General features: G+C 37.6%; 1 protein-coding gene across 1 annotated transcript; it reads right to left on the minus strand.

The window, feature by feature from the left end:
• Positions 1-5618: 5618 nt before the first annotated feature.
• LOC114827012 (uncharacterized) lies at positions 5619-9182 on the minus strand. Its single transcript, XM_029108325.2, has 3 exons — positions 8961-9182; positions 6030-8779; positions 5619-5916 (listed from the first exon to the last, which is right to left on the minus strand). The coding sequence occupies exons 1-3, from the start codon at positions 9049-9051 to the stop codon at positions 5836-5838; spliced, it is 2922 nt and encodes a 973-aa protein (XP_028964158.2). The 5' UTR covers positions 9052-9182; the 3' UTR covers positions 5619-5835.
• Positions 9183-17237: the final 8055 nt, after the last annotated feature.

Here is a 17237-nt window from a genome sequence, read left to right on the forward strand (position 1 = left end):
GGGTATCAGGCCAAACTTGGCCAGTTCCATAGCCCTTTGGCCATGTTTTGACCTGGTGGGCTCCACTGAATTTTAGCCTATTTTTCAGTTGGAGATCGGTTTTGTCCAAATCAGGCCACATTTTGGCCCTTTAGCCCTTTAGCCCTCTTCATTGGGGATGGTGTCTTCATCGCCTGGGCTGGCCGCCTGGGCGCCAGCGTTCTTAGCCTCCCATATTCCTCCAAGTTCACAAAGATCCCATCTTTTGGGAGTTTGGGTTTCAACAGAGACCATCGGCAATGCAGGTATATTGTCAATCGTGCGAAGTAGATGTTGAGGTCAAAGCGAACCACGGTCTTAGCCAATCCCGTGCTTTTCATTGGGTCTTGCTAAGACCTTCTAGTGAAGGTTTTTGTCGAGGCTAGTCCTGGTTAGTTCTGTTAAGGGTAGTTAAGTAAAGTTGTGAGAAGTTTGTTTTACTTTACTTAGCTAGTAAGATAAGTAGTGAGGATATATGTAAATGATGGTATATATATATACCAAGTGTAATATTATTCATATATACAATTCACAATTTTATTTCTTCTCTCTCTAAACTTTCTTACTAAATCTCTCTCTCTCAACTCTTACATGGTATCACTCGCCGGTGTCTAACGACCTCCGACGATCCTTCGTCTCTCTGCGTTCTCTGTGTTCTCTCCTTTTGCTTCTTGTCGCTACCACCAATGGCGGTATCGTCTCCCTCTGATTCTACCTCGCAGCCATCTCCTGCAGATTCTTCGGCCCCAAATTCGTGCCCTAATTCGGTCAGTTCTTCGATCACTATTCAGAATATTGGTTCGCTGGTTCCGATTAAACTCACAACTACAAATTGGATCACCTGGAGTGCTTTATTTGCACCAATTTTTCGTCGGTACAATCTCACCGGCCTCATTGATGGATCTCTGGTGGCGCCGCCCATGTATCTTCTGGATTCTTCAGGAAATCGCACTTCGACTGTGAATCCTCAATATATCACCTGGTTTGAGAATGATCAAAACATTCTGATCTGGATCAATTCAACACTCTCGGATTCTCTGATTCCCTACACTGTTGGTGTTACCTCTGCTCGAGATCTGTGGGCAAAAATGGAATCTCGTCTTGCTACAGCGTCGCAATCACATATTCATGAACTGCGCTCTCGTCTTCGCACGATTACCAAAGGTGATTCCACTGCGGCTGCTTATCTTCAACAAATTGAAGAAATTACGAATGCTCTTGCGACTGCTGGTGCTCCGATTGCTGATTCGGAACTCATCTCTGTTCTTCTTCATGGCTTACCGCCTGAATATGATGCTTTTGTTGACACTATTCAATTTCGTCTTGGTTCCACTACTATTGATGAGTTACATGGCTTATTGCTTAGTAAGGAGATTCAATTGGCAAATCGCAAGAAGGTTTCTTCATCAGTGCCATTTCAAGCATATCATTCCTCTGCTGGCATTCTCCCTACACCACCTGCTGATTCTCCTTCTCAGGCGTACTTTGTTTCTTCTCATGGCCGTGGCTTCGATCGGAATTTTTCTCATCCTAGAAATTTTCAGAATTTCTCTCGCCAAGGTCAGACTTTCAGTCGCCAAGGCCCGAATTTCTCTCGCCAAGGTCAACATTTCTCTCGCCAAGGTCAACAGAAGAATAATCGTGGATCCAAACCAAATTTCCACAATTTCAACCGAAGAACTTCCTGTCAAATTTGCCGTCAATTTGATCATGAGGCTATTGATTGTCCGCATCGTCTGAATCCTAACTATGGTACCAAGCATTCACAAACTGCATATCATGCGAATACTGCTTCCAATGCTTTCACTTCTTCCACTGCTTCCAATGCTCCCACATGGCTTCTTGATACCGGTGCCAGTTCTCATATGACCAACTCGTATACAAATCTTCAAAGTCCTGAACCCTACAGTGGTCCCGATCAAGTTTATATTGGCGATGGCAAAGGTTTGCCTATCACTCATTCTGGTTCTTCTTGTCTTCCTACCTCTACTCATACTTTTGATTTGCACAATGTGTTGCATGTTCCTGATCTGAAACAAGATTTGATTTCTGCCAATCGTTTTATAGTTGATAACTGGTGCTCCATTCATCTATATCCTTTTCACTTTCTTGTGAAGGATCTTACTTCGGGGAATGAGCTTTTTAAGGGTCCTGTCAAAGCTGGCTTCTATCCTTTTCTTGCACCTTCTGTTGCAGACAATCATCAAGCTTATGTGACCAGTACTACAGCTTCTCAGGGCATTTGGCATCAACGCTTAGGCCATCCATCATTCAAGATTTTACATAAACTAGGCTCTCAGTCTCATATCTCTTGTTCATATCACATTCATAAATTTGTATGCTCTAGTTGTGCTTTAGGCAAATGTTCTCGCAAACCATTTACCTCTGTTTCTTGTACAACAACCAAGCCTCTTGAGCTGTTGCATACTGATGTATGGGGTCCTGCACCCGTTCCTTCTGTTAATGGATTTCGGTATTATCTTCTATTGGTTGATGACTTTTCCAAGTATTCATGGTTCTTTCCACTGAAATATAAATCTGAGGTTTTCAGTACCTTTGTTCACTTCAAATCTGTGGTTGAAAATCTCTTGGGTTTCAAGGTTATTACTCTGCAATCTGATTCTGGTGGAGAGTTTGTTAATCATCAATTTTCTGATTTCTTGAAGACACATGGGATCTCTCATCAACTGAGCTGCCCTTATACTCCAGAACAAAACGGGTGTGCTGAAAGAAAGCACCGGCATTTAGTCGAAACTACTCGGACTCTTCTTACAGCATCTCAAGTACCTCATTCTTATTGGGTTGAATCCTTCTCCACGGCTCTTTATCTCATCAATCGCATGCCTACTGGTAGTAAACTCTCTCCTTGGGAAATCTTGTTTCATAAACCCCCAGATTACACAACTTTGAAAGTTTTCGGTTGTAGGTGTTATCCTTGGCTCCAACCTTACACTTCCTCTAAACTTGATCCGAGAAGCAAAGCTTGTGTCTTTTTAGGCTATAGCCTTAATCATAAAGGTTATCGTTGTTTGGATGCTCAAACTGGGCGAATTTATATCTCTCGGCATGTTATCTTTGATGAAACCACATTTCCTTTTCATTCTTCTTCACCTCCTATCCGTCCTTCCTCTCCAGTTCAATCTCTTTTCAATTCCCCCTCCATTCCAACCTCATTAACATTTACTCATTCCTCTCCTGTCTCGTTACCTATCTCTGATTCCATTCCCTTATCTTCTTCTTCTTCTACAGATTCCTTACCACCTTCTTCTCTACCTAATATTCATCCTATGACCACTAGATCAAAATCTGGTATTTTAAACCGAAGGCTCTTCTAGCAACTAAGCATCCTCTTCCCTCCTCTTTATCTCTTGATTACACACCTTCCACCTACCTTCAAGCCTCTAAACACTTACCCTGGCGACAAGCTATGCAGGAAGAGTTCAATGCGCTTCTTCAAACTGGTACCTGGTCTTTGGTTCCTCCTACTTCCTCTCAGAATTTAGTAGGTTGTAAATGGGTTTTTCGTATTAAACGGAAACCTGATGGCTCAGTGGACAGATACAAAGCCCGTCTGGTTGCCAAGGGATTTCATCAGCAACAGGGCTTAGATTACAATGAGACATTCAGTCCGGTTGCCAAACCAGTCACTATCCGCATTCTCTTAACCCTTGCAGCTAAATTTGATTGGTCTATCAACCAGTTGGATGTGAGTAATGCTTTTCTGCATGGCATCCTCACTGAGTCTGTTTTTATGGTTCAACCTCCAGGGTTTGAAGATCCTACTCAACCCCATCATGTCTGTCACTTGCATAAGTCCCTGTATGGTCTCAAACAGGCTCTCCGAGCCTGGTATGCCAAGTTAACAACTGCATTACAGTCTCTTGGTTTCTCTGGATCCAACAATGATCACTCTTTATTTGTTAAGAACAGTGATTCAGTGGTCTATGTCTTAGTCTATGTGGATGATATCCTTGTCACTGGCCCTGATTCTGCAGCTTGTCAATCTGTGATTTCTCAACTCTGTGCATTATTTCCTGTTAAGGATTTGGGACTCCTGCATTATTTTCTTGGTATTGAAGTCAAGCGATCTTCCCAGGGCATCTTCATCAATCAAACTAAATATATTCTGGATCTTCTCAAGAAGGCACACATGGATGGTGCTAAACCTTGTGTTACTCCTCTGAGTACTTCTAAATTGGATCATTCTTCTCCCTTACTGTCCAATCCTGAAGACTACAGATCCTTAGTTGGCGGCCTTCAATACTTAACCTGGACCCGACCCGATTTGTCCTTTGCAGTCAATCTCGTATGTCAGTTCATGCACACTCCTCGAGAATCACATCTTCAGGTTGTCAAGCGTATTCTCCGATACTTGAAGGGCACGATTACTCTTGGTCTTTGGTTTCCCAAATGCTCTGCACCCCTCAGTATTAATAGTTTCTCAGATGCCGATTGGGCTGGTTGCACTATTGATCGGCGTTCCACAGGTGGTTTTTGTATTTTTCTGGGTGATTCTCTTATTAGTTGGAGTGCCAAGAAGCAACCCACTGTTGCTCGATCCTCAACTGAAGCGGAATATCGTTCTTTAGCTAATACTGCTGCTGAGTTAACTTGGATCTGCAAGCTGTTAGTTGATATTGGTCTCCTGCTTCCGTGCCCTCCTAAACTTTGGTGTGATAACATATCTGCTTTTTCTCTTGCTAAGAATCCTCTGTTTCATGCTCGAACCAAGCATGTGGAGATTGATTATCACTTTATTCGTGAGAAAGTTTTGGCCAACTCCATCACTGTGCATTTTGTCTGTACACAGGATCAAACTGCCGACATATGTACTAAGGCCTTATCCAAGGATCGGTTTCTTTTTCTCCGTGACAAACTCTCACTTCGGCTACCTCAGCTTAGTTTGAGGGGGGATGTTAAGGGTAGTTAAGTAAAGTTGTGAGAAGTTTGTTTTACTTTACTTAGCTAGTAAGATAAGTAGTGAGGATATATGTAAATGATGGTATATATATATACCAAGTGTAATATTATTCATATATACAATTCACAATTTTATTTCTTCTCTCTCTAAACTTTCTTACTAAATCTCTCTCTCTCAACTCTTACAAGTTCCACTAAACTTAGTCCTGCGCTCAACAAACACCAGATTAATAACTAGTCCAGTCCAGTTCAATGAAAATTAGTGAGGGCAAACAAACTCACACTGAAGGCACTAGACTCTTATTTTCAGCTAGCAGTGCACAAGTAGCAGTTTTCTGCAAGGTGACTTGTTTCTTTTAAGAAGTGATATATGATCGGCTCGCTGCGAATTTCAGCTATTCCATATTATCCGCACTGGTTCTTGTTTGCAGTTATCAGTTGAATCTGTAATCTTCTTGCTTTGTGCTTGTTATTTGGTTGGATTGGACATTTAGTTCTAGTGCTGCTGCTGGTCATGTTCTGTTTTGGCTTCGCTTTTTATTAGTTTGTTTTGAATTTCTGGTGCGTTTTTTGGCTTCCAAGTACTTGTGAGTTTTATACGCCCTTGAAGTGTTTTTGTATAAAACTTATAGTTGTCGGTTTTTTGTTTTTTTCTAAATAATTTTTATAATTTTGTGGCATTTCTGAGGGAGACACTGAAATATTCATTCAAATAAAAATACAGAAATACAAATGAAGAAGAACCAAATGCTAAAAGAACATATCAGATTCTCTCTCTATACTAACTAGCATCCCACAGCTCAAATGCTCCAGACACTCTTCAGTGGAAGAATACTTAACTACAAAACAACCTGGCCGCTGCGTGTTAGGTCTGAATATGGTTTTCCGCCTGGAAATTCATGGAGACGTGACCGTTCGGTTGCGAAGTCTGCTTGATCGCCTCAGCGGAGTTGTAACTTCTCCGTCTTTAGCACCCTCCTAAATCGACACAGAGAAAGAACAAGAAGAAATCATTAGTTTTCATGATACAAATAAATTATTTTCAAAAGCACATATTTAAGTAAAATTATCTACAACCGAAAAGTTGTCACCTTTTTCTTCATGACCTTCTGAGGCGTATTAAAGCTTCCGTATGAATGGGAATCCATAGAGATAGAAGAAAACTCTGACTCCGTCGACTGGGCAATAGAAACTGACCGAGCTTTGCTCCCCAGCTTTTTTGAAGAAACAGAATAGTTGCTTTCTTCACCTTCTGTCATCTTGTTTTTCATACCACAGCTCCTTAGAGAGGTGCTGACATCTCCGACCACAAGTTCGCTGAGCAATTCAACTGTCGGTGCCTGGCTTTGGAAATACTCTCCAGAAACTGCTCCGGTTGAGTGCTTGGAATACAGAGACATCCTTCTGAAAGATGAGTCGTCCCCCCTACCGGGAAATACTGAGTTGTATCTCTCTGCAATCACAGGCTCAGAATACACCTTTGAGGGCGGAGAAGAAGGACTTGCTATCGTACGAGACTCCTTTTTAGTAGCATTCCTTCGCTTAAAGCGAAACACAGACACCAAAGAAGCAACAATCACCGAAATTATGAAAACCCCAATAGCAGCTGTGTAAAATACCTTCGATTTCATGAAACTGATCAGCTCCTCCCTCCAGTTCTTTTCTGCTTTTAAATCAGAAACCTCATCAAAGCTTATATCATCGTTATCCAGGGTCTCGGGCATAACAGGTTCAGCAGCCATGTTAGTGGAAGACTCTTCTGCTCCATCCATTTTTTTCTCAATTATTCCATCACTTTGCTCCGCTGCAACCTCTCCTTCAAAAGCATTTGAAACATCAGACACTAAATTCTGATGATCAAAGTCATCGGACACGATTGGTCCTGCACCCTGTAACTCAGAATTCTCAACTATATCACCAGAAGTTTCTTCAATATCTTCAAGTTGTGGCACCACCACTACTTCACCCAAATCATCAATTCCTCCTTCCTTTTCTACTTCGATTTCTTCAGCTTGTGGGTCTACCACTTCTCTACTCTCATCAGCAAGTTCTACATCTCCCAAGTTCTCATCTTCAACCTTCGCTTCATCCTCGATCTCTTCATCAATTTGCGTCTCTTCTCCTTGAACGATAACCTCCTCGGTCCCCATTTCAATAGCTCCTTTAATTACTTCCACGAAACCCGTACGTCTTTCTTCTCTTTGATCCCAAAGATTATCTCCACTTTCAAGTTTCTTCAACAAAGCAGCTTCAATTGTAGAGTTCTGAATACTACAAAACACATCTTCCACGCCTTCAAAGTGTGTTTGATGGTTCATTGGAGACATATATGAGGAAAAGAGAACTATAGCCAACAAAAGAAGCAAAAATTTTAATCCCCCCTTCAATTTCCCGCTCTTCTCTTCCTCATCCTCCTCGTATTCCTCCTCATCACTTTCCTCGTCACTTGCCTCAATGTCTTCATCCCTCAACTCAACTTCTTCAACTTCTTGCTTAAGAGACCCATCCGGACGAGGCGAAGCCAAAGAACCAGGACTTGTAACAGCACCAACTTCCTCACCAGTGGCTTTCTGGTAATCAAAAGAACCACTATCAATCAACTCAACTTCTTCATCTTCTTGCTTAAGAGATCCATCCGGACGAGGCGAAGCCAAAGAACCAGGACTTGTAACAGCACCAACTTCCTCATCAGACGCTTTCTGGTAATCAAAAGAACCACTATCACGCAACTCCACCTCTTCATCTTCTTGCTTAACAGACCCATCCGGACGAGGCGAAGCCAAAGAACCAGGACTTGTAACAGCACCAACTTCCCCATCAGTGGCTTTCTGGTAATCAAAAGAACCACTATCAATCAACTCAACTTCTTCATCTTCTTGCTTAAGAGACCCATCCGGACGAGGCGAAGCCAAAGAACCAGGACTTGTAACAGCACCAACTTCCTCATCAGTGGCTTTCTGGTAATCAAAAGGACCACTATCAATCAACTCAACTTCTTCATCTTCTTGCTTAAGAGACCCATCCGGACGAGGCGAAGCCAAAGAACCAGGACTTGTAACAGCACCAACTTCCTCATCAGTGGCTATCTGGTAATCAAAAGTACCACTATCAATCAACTCCACCTCCTCATCTTCTTGCTTAAGAGACCCATCCGGACGAGGCGAAGCCAAAGAACCAGGACTTGTAACAGCACCAACTTCCTCATCAGAAGCTTTCTGGTAATCAAAAGAGCCACTTGTACTAATCCTCAACCCAACACCATTTTCCAGGCCAAGAAACAACTCTTGCCGCCTGTTCGGCTTGTAGCGGAGGAATTGAGGCCTCGGAGAAAGGTAATTTGTTACCGGGTCATATGGCCTTGAAGAAAAATCATCGGAAAGAGCCTCATCAACATCATGGGATTGAAAACTTGAAGGGGTTTTTGGCAGGGCTTGGGGCAAAGAGTCCCTAACATTATCAATAGCTATATGGGATTTTTCAACATGGGTATTCGAAAAATCGGGTTCGGAGGCCTTGTTTCTTTCTCTTAAGATGTTCTTTCTTGAAGCAATGGCCTTGGGTTTGGAAGCTGCCGATATGGATGTGGTTGGTGACATGTAGTTCTTTGTCAATGGTTTCTTGGGGCTCTGCAGATTGGGGCTCTGCGATTTTTCAACATGGGTATTCGAAAAATCTGGTTGGGAGGCCTCGTTTCTTTCCCCTAAGATGTTCTTTCTTGAATCAAGGGCCTTGGATTTGGAAGCTGCAGATATGGTTGGTGACATGTAGTTCTTTGTCAATAGTTTCTTGGGGCTCTGCAGACTGGAGCTGCCAACTTGCTGATAATATTGATCGTTTTCGTCTGCATATTTCATGAAAAACAGAAGTCTTGATACAAAAACTAAAACATCTAAACAATCAGAAGACCTCCAATGCTTCGTTTCGGATACGGAGAAAACAGAAATTACAGATGGAAATTGCATCTTTATATTAAAAACCAATGTACACAGAGAGAGAGAGAGAGAGAGAGAGAGAGAGAGTACCAGATGCAGAGGGCTTTGGGGTTAGAGGGCGCCTTGGGGGTGTCGATGAAGAAATCCTCCTCCATTCCTTATCAGAAGATTTTACCTCCATTTCTTGCACTTTGTTTTTCTGGGTAAAAATTTTCACTGGATTTAGAAATATGTGTATAATTTTATGGGGCTCGGAAGATGATATCCACAATGGTACCAAAGTATAGCGTTGGAGATGCGATATGACCGTTGAATGAAGGTAGAAACCAGTGGAGATTATAATATATAACTACAATATCTACAGTTTGAATTTTTTTGACCGTTGGAATGCCTGCTTTGCAACGGTACCAAACTAGTGGTTGGTGATAAAAAAAAACTTACCTTTTCCATTTTTTTTTTCTTTTCTGGTCAGATCTTTTACCTTTTTCTTTTTTCGTTTTGGTTTTCTTTTTCTTTTTCATTTTTGGTGTAAAAAAATCTTACAAAAAACGTGCTAGCGCTACAGTGTAGTGCTAACTTATAAGTAAGAGATCTTAGTTTCAATATTCGTCAAATACGAATTTGAACCACTTTATTATAGTACGCCTATCGTGAGGCTTAACTCACTGTTTCATCCTTTATTATAGATAATTCACTTGTTCAAAAAAAATCCTATATTTTTTCATTTTCTAAGATTACTAGCAAATACGTTTTTGGGATAATCGTTTTCATAAGTTGATCTTGGATTAAACTACCATATCTCACATCTTGAACATGTAAAATTTTATTTAAAAAATGAAAAAAATATATCTATTGACTTTCGTTTGTCATTTTCTAGAGGCTTGTAGTAGTTAAAGTTGTTGAGGGTACTTATTTCTGCATTCAAAAATTTTGGTTTGATTTCTTCTCTCAGTATTGTTTGTATTAAAGAAACAAATAAATTATGTGACAACTTATTTCCTCTTCCTTCCTCCCTGAGCAGGGCCAACCTTGGGGTAAGGCGACCGAGACAGCCGTACAGGGCTCCAAATCTTGAGGGGCAAAGAACTAGGAGGGCAGCATGAAGAATAACAGGAAGAAGAAAAAGAAAACAGCTTGTTTTTTCTCTTTCTAACCCTCGACCACACGGTGTCGTGTATTTGCGACATGTCGTTTGTCGTTTGGCCAAAACAGTTGTTTGACCTTTAAAAACAAGAATATTTTTTCTCACCACTCTAAAATGATGGTGATGCTCATCTCATATTTATCGTCTTGGGTTTGAGTTTAAATTTTGAACTAAAATATATTTGACGTATTATGCCAAAGGCAAAGAAGTTTTTTCTTTTTCCTTCTCTACTGATCCCCTCGTCCTTTCTTTATTATTTTCATTGCTGTCAATTTCATCGTGGTTTCTATGCATGTTCTTCTCCTTGGTTCATTTTTTGTGTTTTTATTATCATTTGTTTGCTTCGTTTTTTTATTACAACCGATAATACTACACTAGAAAAAAAGAAATGTTTAAACCTGAGACGCAGTAGGTTGAAGAAGAAGACCCTAGCCACTAGGTGAATCCACCCCTTGCATTGTTTATTTCATTTCAAAACCATTGAAGTAAAAACATTTAGACGTAAACTGCTGAAATTGTAACCTTGTAATGCATTTTGATAATTACCATCAAACTATAGTATTTAGCTTGTAAAATGCACTTTTGACAAATTTCTTTACTGTCCTTTTCTCATGACAAATTAAATAAGTTTATCTTTTATTCTAAAGTATTGACTGATAGTTTTAAAGGAAAACTAACCAAAAGTCCAAAAAAACTTTTCTTTTAACGAAAAGCAATTTTTAAAGGTATAGTGAATAGTGCCAGTTAAAGGTAAAAATGTGGTTTTTCGTTAAAAATGAACAGTACCGGGGAGTGTTTTGTTAAAACTCCTTAGTTTTAAAGTGTTTTTTTTTTCTTTTTCTAAGTATATAATTATCAAGAGTTAATTTATGGAGACCAATTTTTCATGGCTGCATATATGAATAAACAACATAATTTATGGAACTTGGGCCTTAGCTCATATCCAACGTCCGTTTACGGATGGTGGGCTTGTCCATATGGGCTATTATTGAACTTCGGCCTAGCTGTTGGGACTGTTTCCCCTTAAGTTGCCCACCTTCTTTCGGGAAATTCTACTTAGGTCATTTCCAATTGAAAGGGCTAAGCTCATAGGGTCATAGGCCGAAAGATATTTATTTTTGACACAAAACTCACCTCTAATAGAGGTCTAGGCCAAAATCCAGCAATATGGCCAACCATTCGACTCCTTCAGTTGAGCTCAGCTGAATTTTTTTTAAGACGAAATTAAAAAAAAATTAAAATTTTTAATTTTTTTTCCTATAAATACCAAAGACATTTCTACACTATTTCTCACATCATTTTCATTCTTCCATACTATCTTATCTTATTTTATTTCAATTTTTCACATTCTATTCACCTTAAACACTCTTTTCATACACACCCCTCTTACATCTTCCAATAATCTTTTCTTTTAATTTTTTCAATAATTTTCAAATGGCCACATCTTCAAGTGGCACTCAAATATGTCAGTAAACCTTATTTTAATATGGTTGTTTAATTCAATTAACCAATAAAATTAAAGAATAAACTTAAAATATTGAAGGGGCTAAAAAATAGCCCCCTTCGGTTGGATATGGTATATAAATATGATCTAATATTGTTCATTAAAAAATAATTTCTTGCAGGGCTATAATCTGGACAAAGGCTAAACATAACCCCTTCGGTTGGAGATGGCCTAAACATAGCCCCGTCCAGAATTATAACCATGCAAAAAATTATTTTTAAGGAACTACCATACTCATATACCATCTCCAACCAAAGGAGCTAAATATAGTCCCCTCAATAATTTGTTAGTTTTAAGTTTATATTGTAAATTTTTTTAATAATTTAATTAAACTACCATATGATGTTTTCAAATTTACTCGTTGAATTTGAATCAATTATTGCAACTGAGAAACTGGGCCCAAAAAAAGGGCTAAGTGGAAGGCTATGTTTGGCCAGCCTAATGCACGTTTAGCCAAAAAAAGGCTAAGTGGAAGGCTCTATAATAGAATTATATTACAGTCATCAGTTGGAGATGAGTTTTTTGGCAAATTAGATCATTTATGGTTTTTAGACATTTAACCCTCTCCATTGGGGATAACCTTAGGGCTAGATCTTGGACCCATTGTACCTTTTTTATTTTTTATTTTCCTTAGTCCCCTAACCCCCGTTATACTGGAACAAAAAAGACAAATCCTGCAAAACATAAGTTCACATAATCGTAGATTGTTGTGTTTTTTCGGTAAACAAGATTGGATCAGTTAAATTTGGTCAATTTTCATCCTTAATGTCAAAATCTGATCCACTAAAGTCAAATGGAATTGTGGTTTAATTGCTATGAAGTTAAACAAACTGGTTGGAAATCTATGTTTCTCCTCCTCTGAGGGTCTGCACGTTGAGAAAAACATGTGAGTCTCAACCTGCCATTGGACAATGTCTAATGACACTATGACTTAATCAAAATTTGACACGTGGTAAGATTTAACTACAATTTTGTATATACATAAGAAAACTGAAAATTATTATTTCCATAACTAAAACCAAAATAAGACATCCACTTAGTACTACAGTCTAGTAGTATTCCTCTTTACTTGTAAGTAAGAGGTCTTAAGTTCAATTCTTGTCAAAGGCAAATTTGAACTACTTTATTCCTAGCCTAGACTTCCTCTACCAGAAAAGCCTCAATTGCAAGTCTAAAGGTGGGAAAAGAATTCTAATATGGGTTGATCAATTTTCTAAGTAAAGGATGCTTGTTGCTTTCATCCGTCCCTCCTGTTTATGTATTAAATTTCTCTTGTCTTCAAAGAATTGAAATCCCATCACTTCATATTTTCTCTCAATGGATTAATTGGAACTGTATTGACTTTGGTCTTGAAAACAACAACGTATGATTGAACCCAGATTTGTTTTCTCTTGTTTTTTTTTCTGGTGATGAACCATTTTTTTCATTTTTCAAAGAATTGTGCTAACCATGGCAAGAAAATCTGTGAGAATGGAAAATATAAAGCTTATTCCCTCAAAATTTAGTCAAATGATACTGAACTCGGCGCCAACGAGAGAGGTGAATTCTCAAGTGGAAGAGGGCTCTAGTTGGGTGATTGAAGTGTATTTTCTATTTTTATTTATCTTTGTAATCTATTTTTTGTTTCTATGTAATTATGAAAGCTTTAAAAGGTAAACTATAACTAAGAAATAATAATTAATTTTTACCTCGTGTCAATTTCGATTGAGTCGAAATGCCATTAGACATTGTCTAATGGCACGTTGAACCTCACACAAATCTTTCTCCTATAGGCTATAGGTGCAAGTTTACACCATTAAAATCCTCTTCAAACATTTACCAAAGCAGAATCATGTTAGGAAAAAGATCACTAGGGTTTACCAATCAGAAGGTGTAGATTAATAGGCCAAAAGATTATTAGGGTTTTTACAAGTGAAGTTGTTAGGCATCGAGAACCCAAAATCTTGTTAAAGTCAGAAAAACCCTAACGTACCGACAAAAGGATGATTAGGGTTGAGTGATTCCAACTTTTGATTTTGAATAGTGGTTAGCACATGAGAGATTAATGCTAACCTTTGACTAATCAGCTTCAAACCACAATACTCCAGACAGTAACTCTAATCCAACGTTAGCATTAACTAATCACGTTTAAAGGATTGATCAAACCAAGGACCTGAAGGAGGATTATCTTAATGGTTTTGAAATCTTAAGATTTTTTTATTGGTTCAAAAGCGTAATGAGATAAGATGACGAAAGCATAGCCGCTCAACCAAACATATTCGAGCTTGTTGGTCTCGTGGCAAGAGCTTTTTTTGAAACAAAACGTATAAAGAATTGTGTTGTCAGTGTTTGAATCAGAAGAGGCATACTTACTACTTCATTAGTTAAATTAATCTTTGGTTCCACTTCACGTCTTCTTTTTGTGTTCAAACCTGTGGCCCTGTGGCCTTCTGGTTAATTCTTGTTTCAAAATCTGGTGTCATCTCCATTCCACAAACAAAATGGTTTGCCCTTACTTCAAATTGGTCATGTAACTGGTTTGAGAAACCTCCGGACCTCGTCTCAGATTTACTTTTTGAAGAAGCTGTTTGGTAATTGATGTAGGGCTTTGTAACTGTTTTTCAAATGAATCTATCGAGTATTTTTTTCAAAAAACAAAAAAAACAAAATGGTTTCATGTTACATATAATACAATTCAAGTAAAATGTTAAGGAGGTTTTTGAAAATGAAACTTTTTATGGATTCTCTGTTACCTTACAATTGAATGTTGATTTATATGTCAACATTATAAAATATTATGCAAAAAACAAGAAGTGGAAAGAAGTTCATGAAAAATCTAATTTTAAGAATGTCTCAGTAGCATTTCTCGTAATACAATTCAAGTAAAATGGTTATTAACACTTTAAAGTGGTTATTCTGTACTTTAATATTATAAAAACATAAGGCAAATTTGTCGTAGAGGAAGCTATAATGACATTTTTAGGCCGTCGACGTTAACGTTTTAATTTAAATGTATTAAATGAAATAGTTCAATTAACTTTTACGTCACTTCGAATTAAGTGATAGTACGAGAGAACTGATGACTGTAGTTTTTTCTTTGAGCGATATTTTATTTTAATTTAAAACACACTTAATTAAAAAATAAATTAATCTACTCACATAAAATAGGAACACATTACTGTAGTTAAGGAGACTCTTTAAAAAATGAGACATTTATAAACTTTTAATCACCTCATATTTTTGTTACAATTCTCATACCAACATTGTAAAATGATGTGCAAAAAATATGAGATGACAGAATTTCAATAAAAAGTTTCATTTTAAAAAAGTCATCTTAACATTTTTCTCTACTTCATTACTTCAAACCAAAGCATTATTATTTCCTTTTTGGGGGCAAGACCCAAAGCATTATTTTGTCTCTAAAATCATGTTGGATAATCTAGATTTGTATCAAAATAACGAAATTAACGACCTAACAATCATATCACACATCCATGCAAAGAGAACAGGATCCCCTCTGGATCTTTCAAATATGAGCACACTAATCAATGAATCTGGATCATTAAAATTTGATCAAACGGTTACAAACAGGTAACTCTCTAAAAGTTATAATAATTGTAGCTGTTTGATCAAATTTCAATGACTCGAATTCATTGATTAGTGGACTCAGTTTTGAAGAATCCGAAGAGGATCCGACTCCCATGCAAAGAAGCACATGATAATATCATATATCAGCCGTTGGATCGTCATGATTATAGGTCTGGAGGGAAGGACAAAACAACCTACACGCTGCACGAAATATTCATATACACTCGATGATGATGGAGTATTGGCTTAAGCAAACGTAGGAAGGAAAAGGATTATTCAGTCAAAGACCGGCTCAAGCACCCAAACTACCCTCCAAGGACGTTAATGATGTTTTTATTTTTCTGGTAGTAAAGCTACATTTAACGTTTAATTATATTTTTATTTGTGCTATCTTTTTAATAATGATAACATCTGTCAACGTATATAAATGATATTTTTATTAAAAAATTAATACAATTAATAGTATTTGTAGTAGAATAGTATTTTTGTTTTTCTTAATCAACTTTTTACCATTTGAGCTCGTGGGGCCCATCATATCAAATCACATGATAAACCATGATGCAATCAATCAAAACCCATCAATCAGATGAAACCCCCAATCATTTCTGATAAGAAATTTTGAAAAGTTTCACGCTGGTCTACACTACAAACACTAATAGCATAGCCTTTCCTTGTTTTCTAAATTTTAAATTAAATAAATAGCATAGCAGTGGATAGCCTTTTCCCCCTCCCTTTCACTTACAGAATTACTAGCAAAGGTTCTCACATGATAACATTACAAATCATATACTTAGATTGATTAACAATATATAGTAGAAAGTCAAGCGTAAATTATTTTTATTGATATTATATTATTAAATCGTGACGTCACGTAATTGTGAATTCGTTAAATAAATTTAAGATAAAAGAACATATCATTATCAAACTTATTAAATTAGGCTATGCTACAAGCCTAAGACAGAGAGAATCAAACATTGATTTGTAATCTTCTCAGAAGCTAAGTTTTTGGTGGGAAAATAAAATGGAGGTTTCAAATCAATTCAAATAAGATTTCCAATTTTCTTGCATGGATTATAATGTGGCCGCTGCTTCTTGCCTCGCCTAGCTATTATAAATTTTAGCAACGGTTGAAACCGAGATGTTTTTGTCCATTTCTTTTATCTGTCTAGTGCCTATGCATTACAAACAAACAAACAGAGAGAGGTGCTTTTTGTCCCTTTTGTAATCATAGTAAATTCCTTTTTTATCCAATACATTTGATGGCATGTTGGTTAAACTCTCACATATGTTTTTGGTAAGGTCAAACAGTTAATGGTTTTTGCAATCATACTGTTCAGTGTTTGACTGGTACAAGCGGTGGGAAATGAGACTCAAATACAAGACAATAAATGCAGTGGTAATTGTAGTAAAGGTATAATTGTCCATTTGTCTCCCAAACTTGTATAGAGCGATCAATTTCTTTCTTGAGCTTTAATTTTAGCTGATTCTTCTTCAAATTTTTATAATTAGTTAATTTCTTTTTGAACTTTAACCTTAGCCAATTACCCCCTTAAACATTTATAAATAGTCATTTTCCCCCTCCACGCTAGATTTTAGAATATTTCATCCAATTTTCCATCCATTTTGATCACGCAGATGACACATGACAACTGTATGGAGGCAAAAAGAATAGAAAATTGGATGGATAAAAATTGGATGAAATTTTTTAAAACCTAACACTAAAGGGGTGAATTGGCTATTTATAAAATTTTAGGGGAGTAATCGACTAAAGTTAAAGTTCATTGAGAAATTGACCAATTATAAAGTTCAGAGGGAACCGCTAAAATTAATGTTTAGAGGCAAAACGAAAAATACCTCCTGTAATAAATTGTTTTTTGCCACTTTAGTCTTGGTTATTACAAGTGACATTGGAAAATGGAGACTTTAACGGAAGAACTTGAAAGATGACAAATGATACTGGAGAGGGGAGACTCGAACACAGTACCTCAGATAAAGTCATAAGCGTGAGATTCGATTTTTAACCATTTTCGTTTAAATGCAAGCAATACTAAGGAGGCAACACTCAAAACAAGACCCTTATTAACCACTTTAGCTTTGGAAGCAATCACTTTGGTACCTCTGTGATCATTGAATTGCAAACAAAACATTTGGA

This window comes from Malus domestica, chromosome 09, assembly GCF_042453785.1.
Source record: "Malus domestica chromosome 09, GDT2T_hap1".
Taxonomy (NCBI): Eukaryota; Viridiplantae; Streptophyta; class Magnoliopsida; order Rosales; family Rosaceae; genus Malus; species Malus domestica.

Bases quoted from the DNA above. Each gene is read 5' to 3' on its own strand.
- LOC114827012 (XM_029108325.2), bottom strand. From the start codon at position 9,051: ATGGAGGTAAAATCTTCTGATAAGGAATGGAGGAGGATTTCTTCATCG. The intron at 8,780-8,960 runs GTACTCTCTCTC...TGAAATATGCAG, and splicing joins CCCAAAGCCCTCTGCATCTG to ACGAAAACGATCAATATTAT. The intron at 5,917-6,029 runs GTGACAACTTTT...GTGTCGATTTAG, and splicing joins AGAAGGTCATGAAGAAAAAG to GAGGGTGCTAAAGACGGAGA.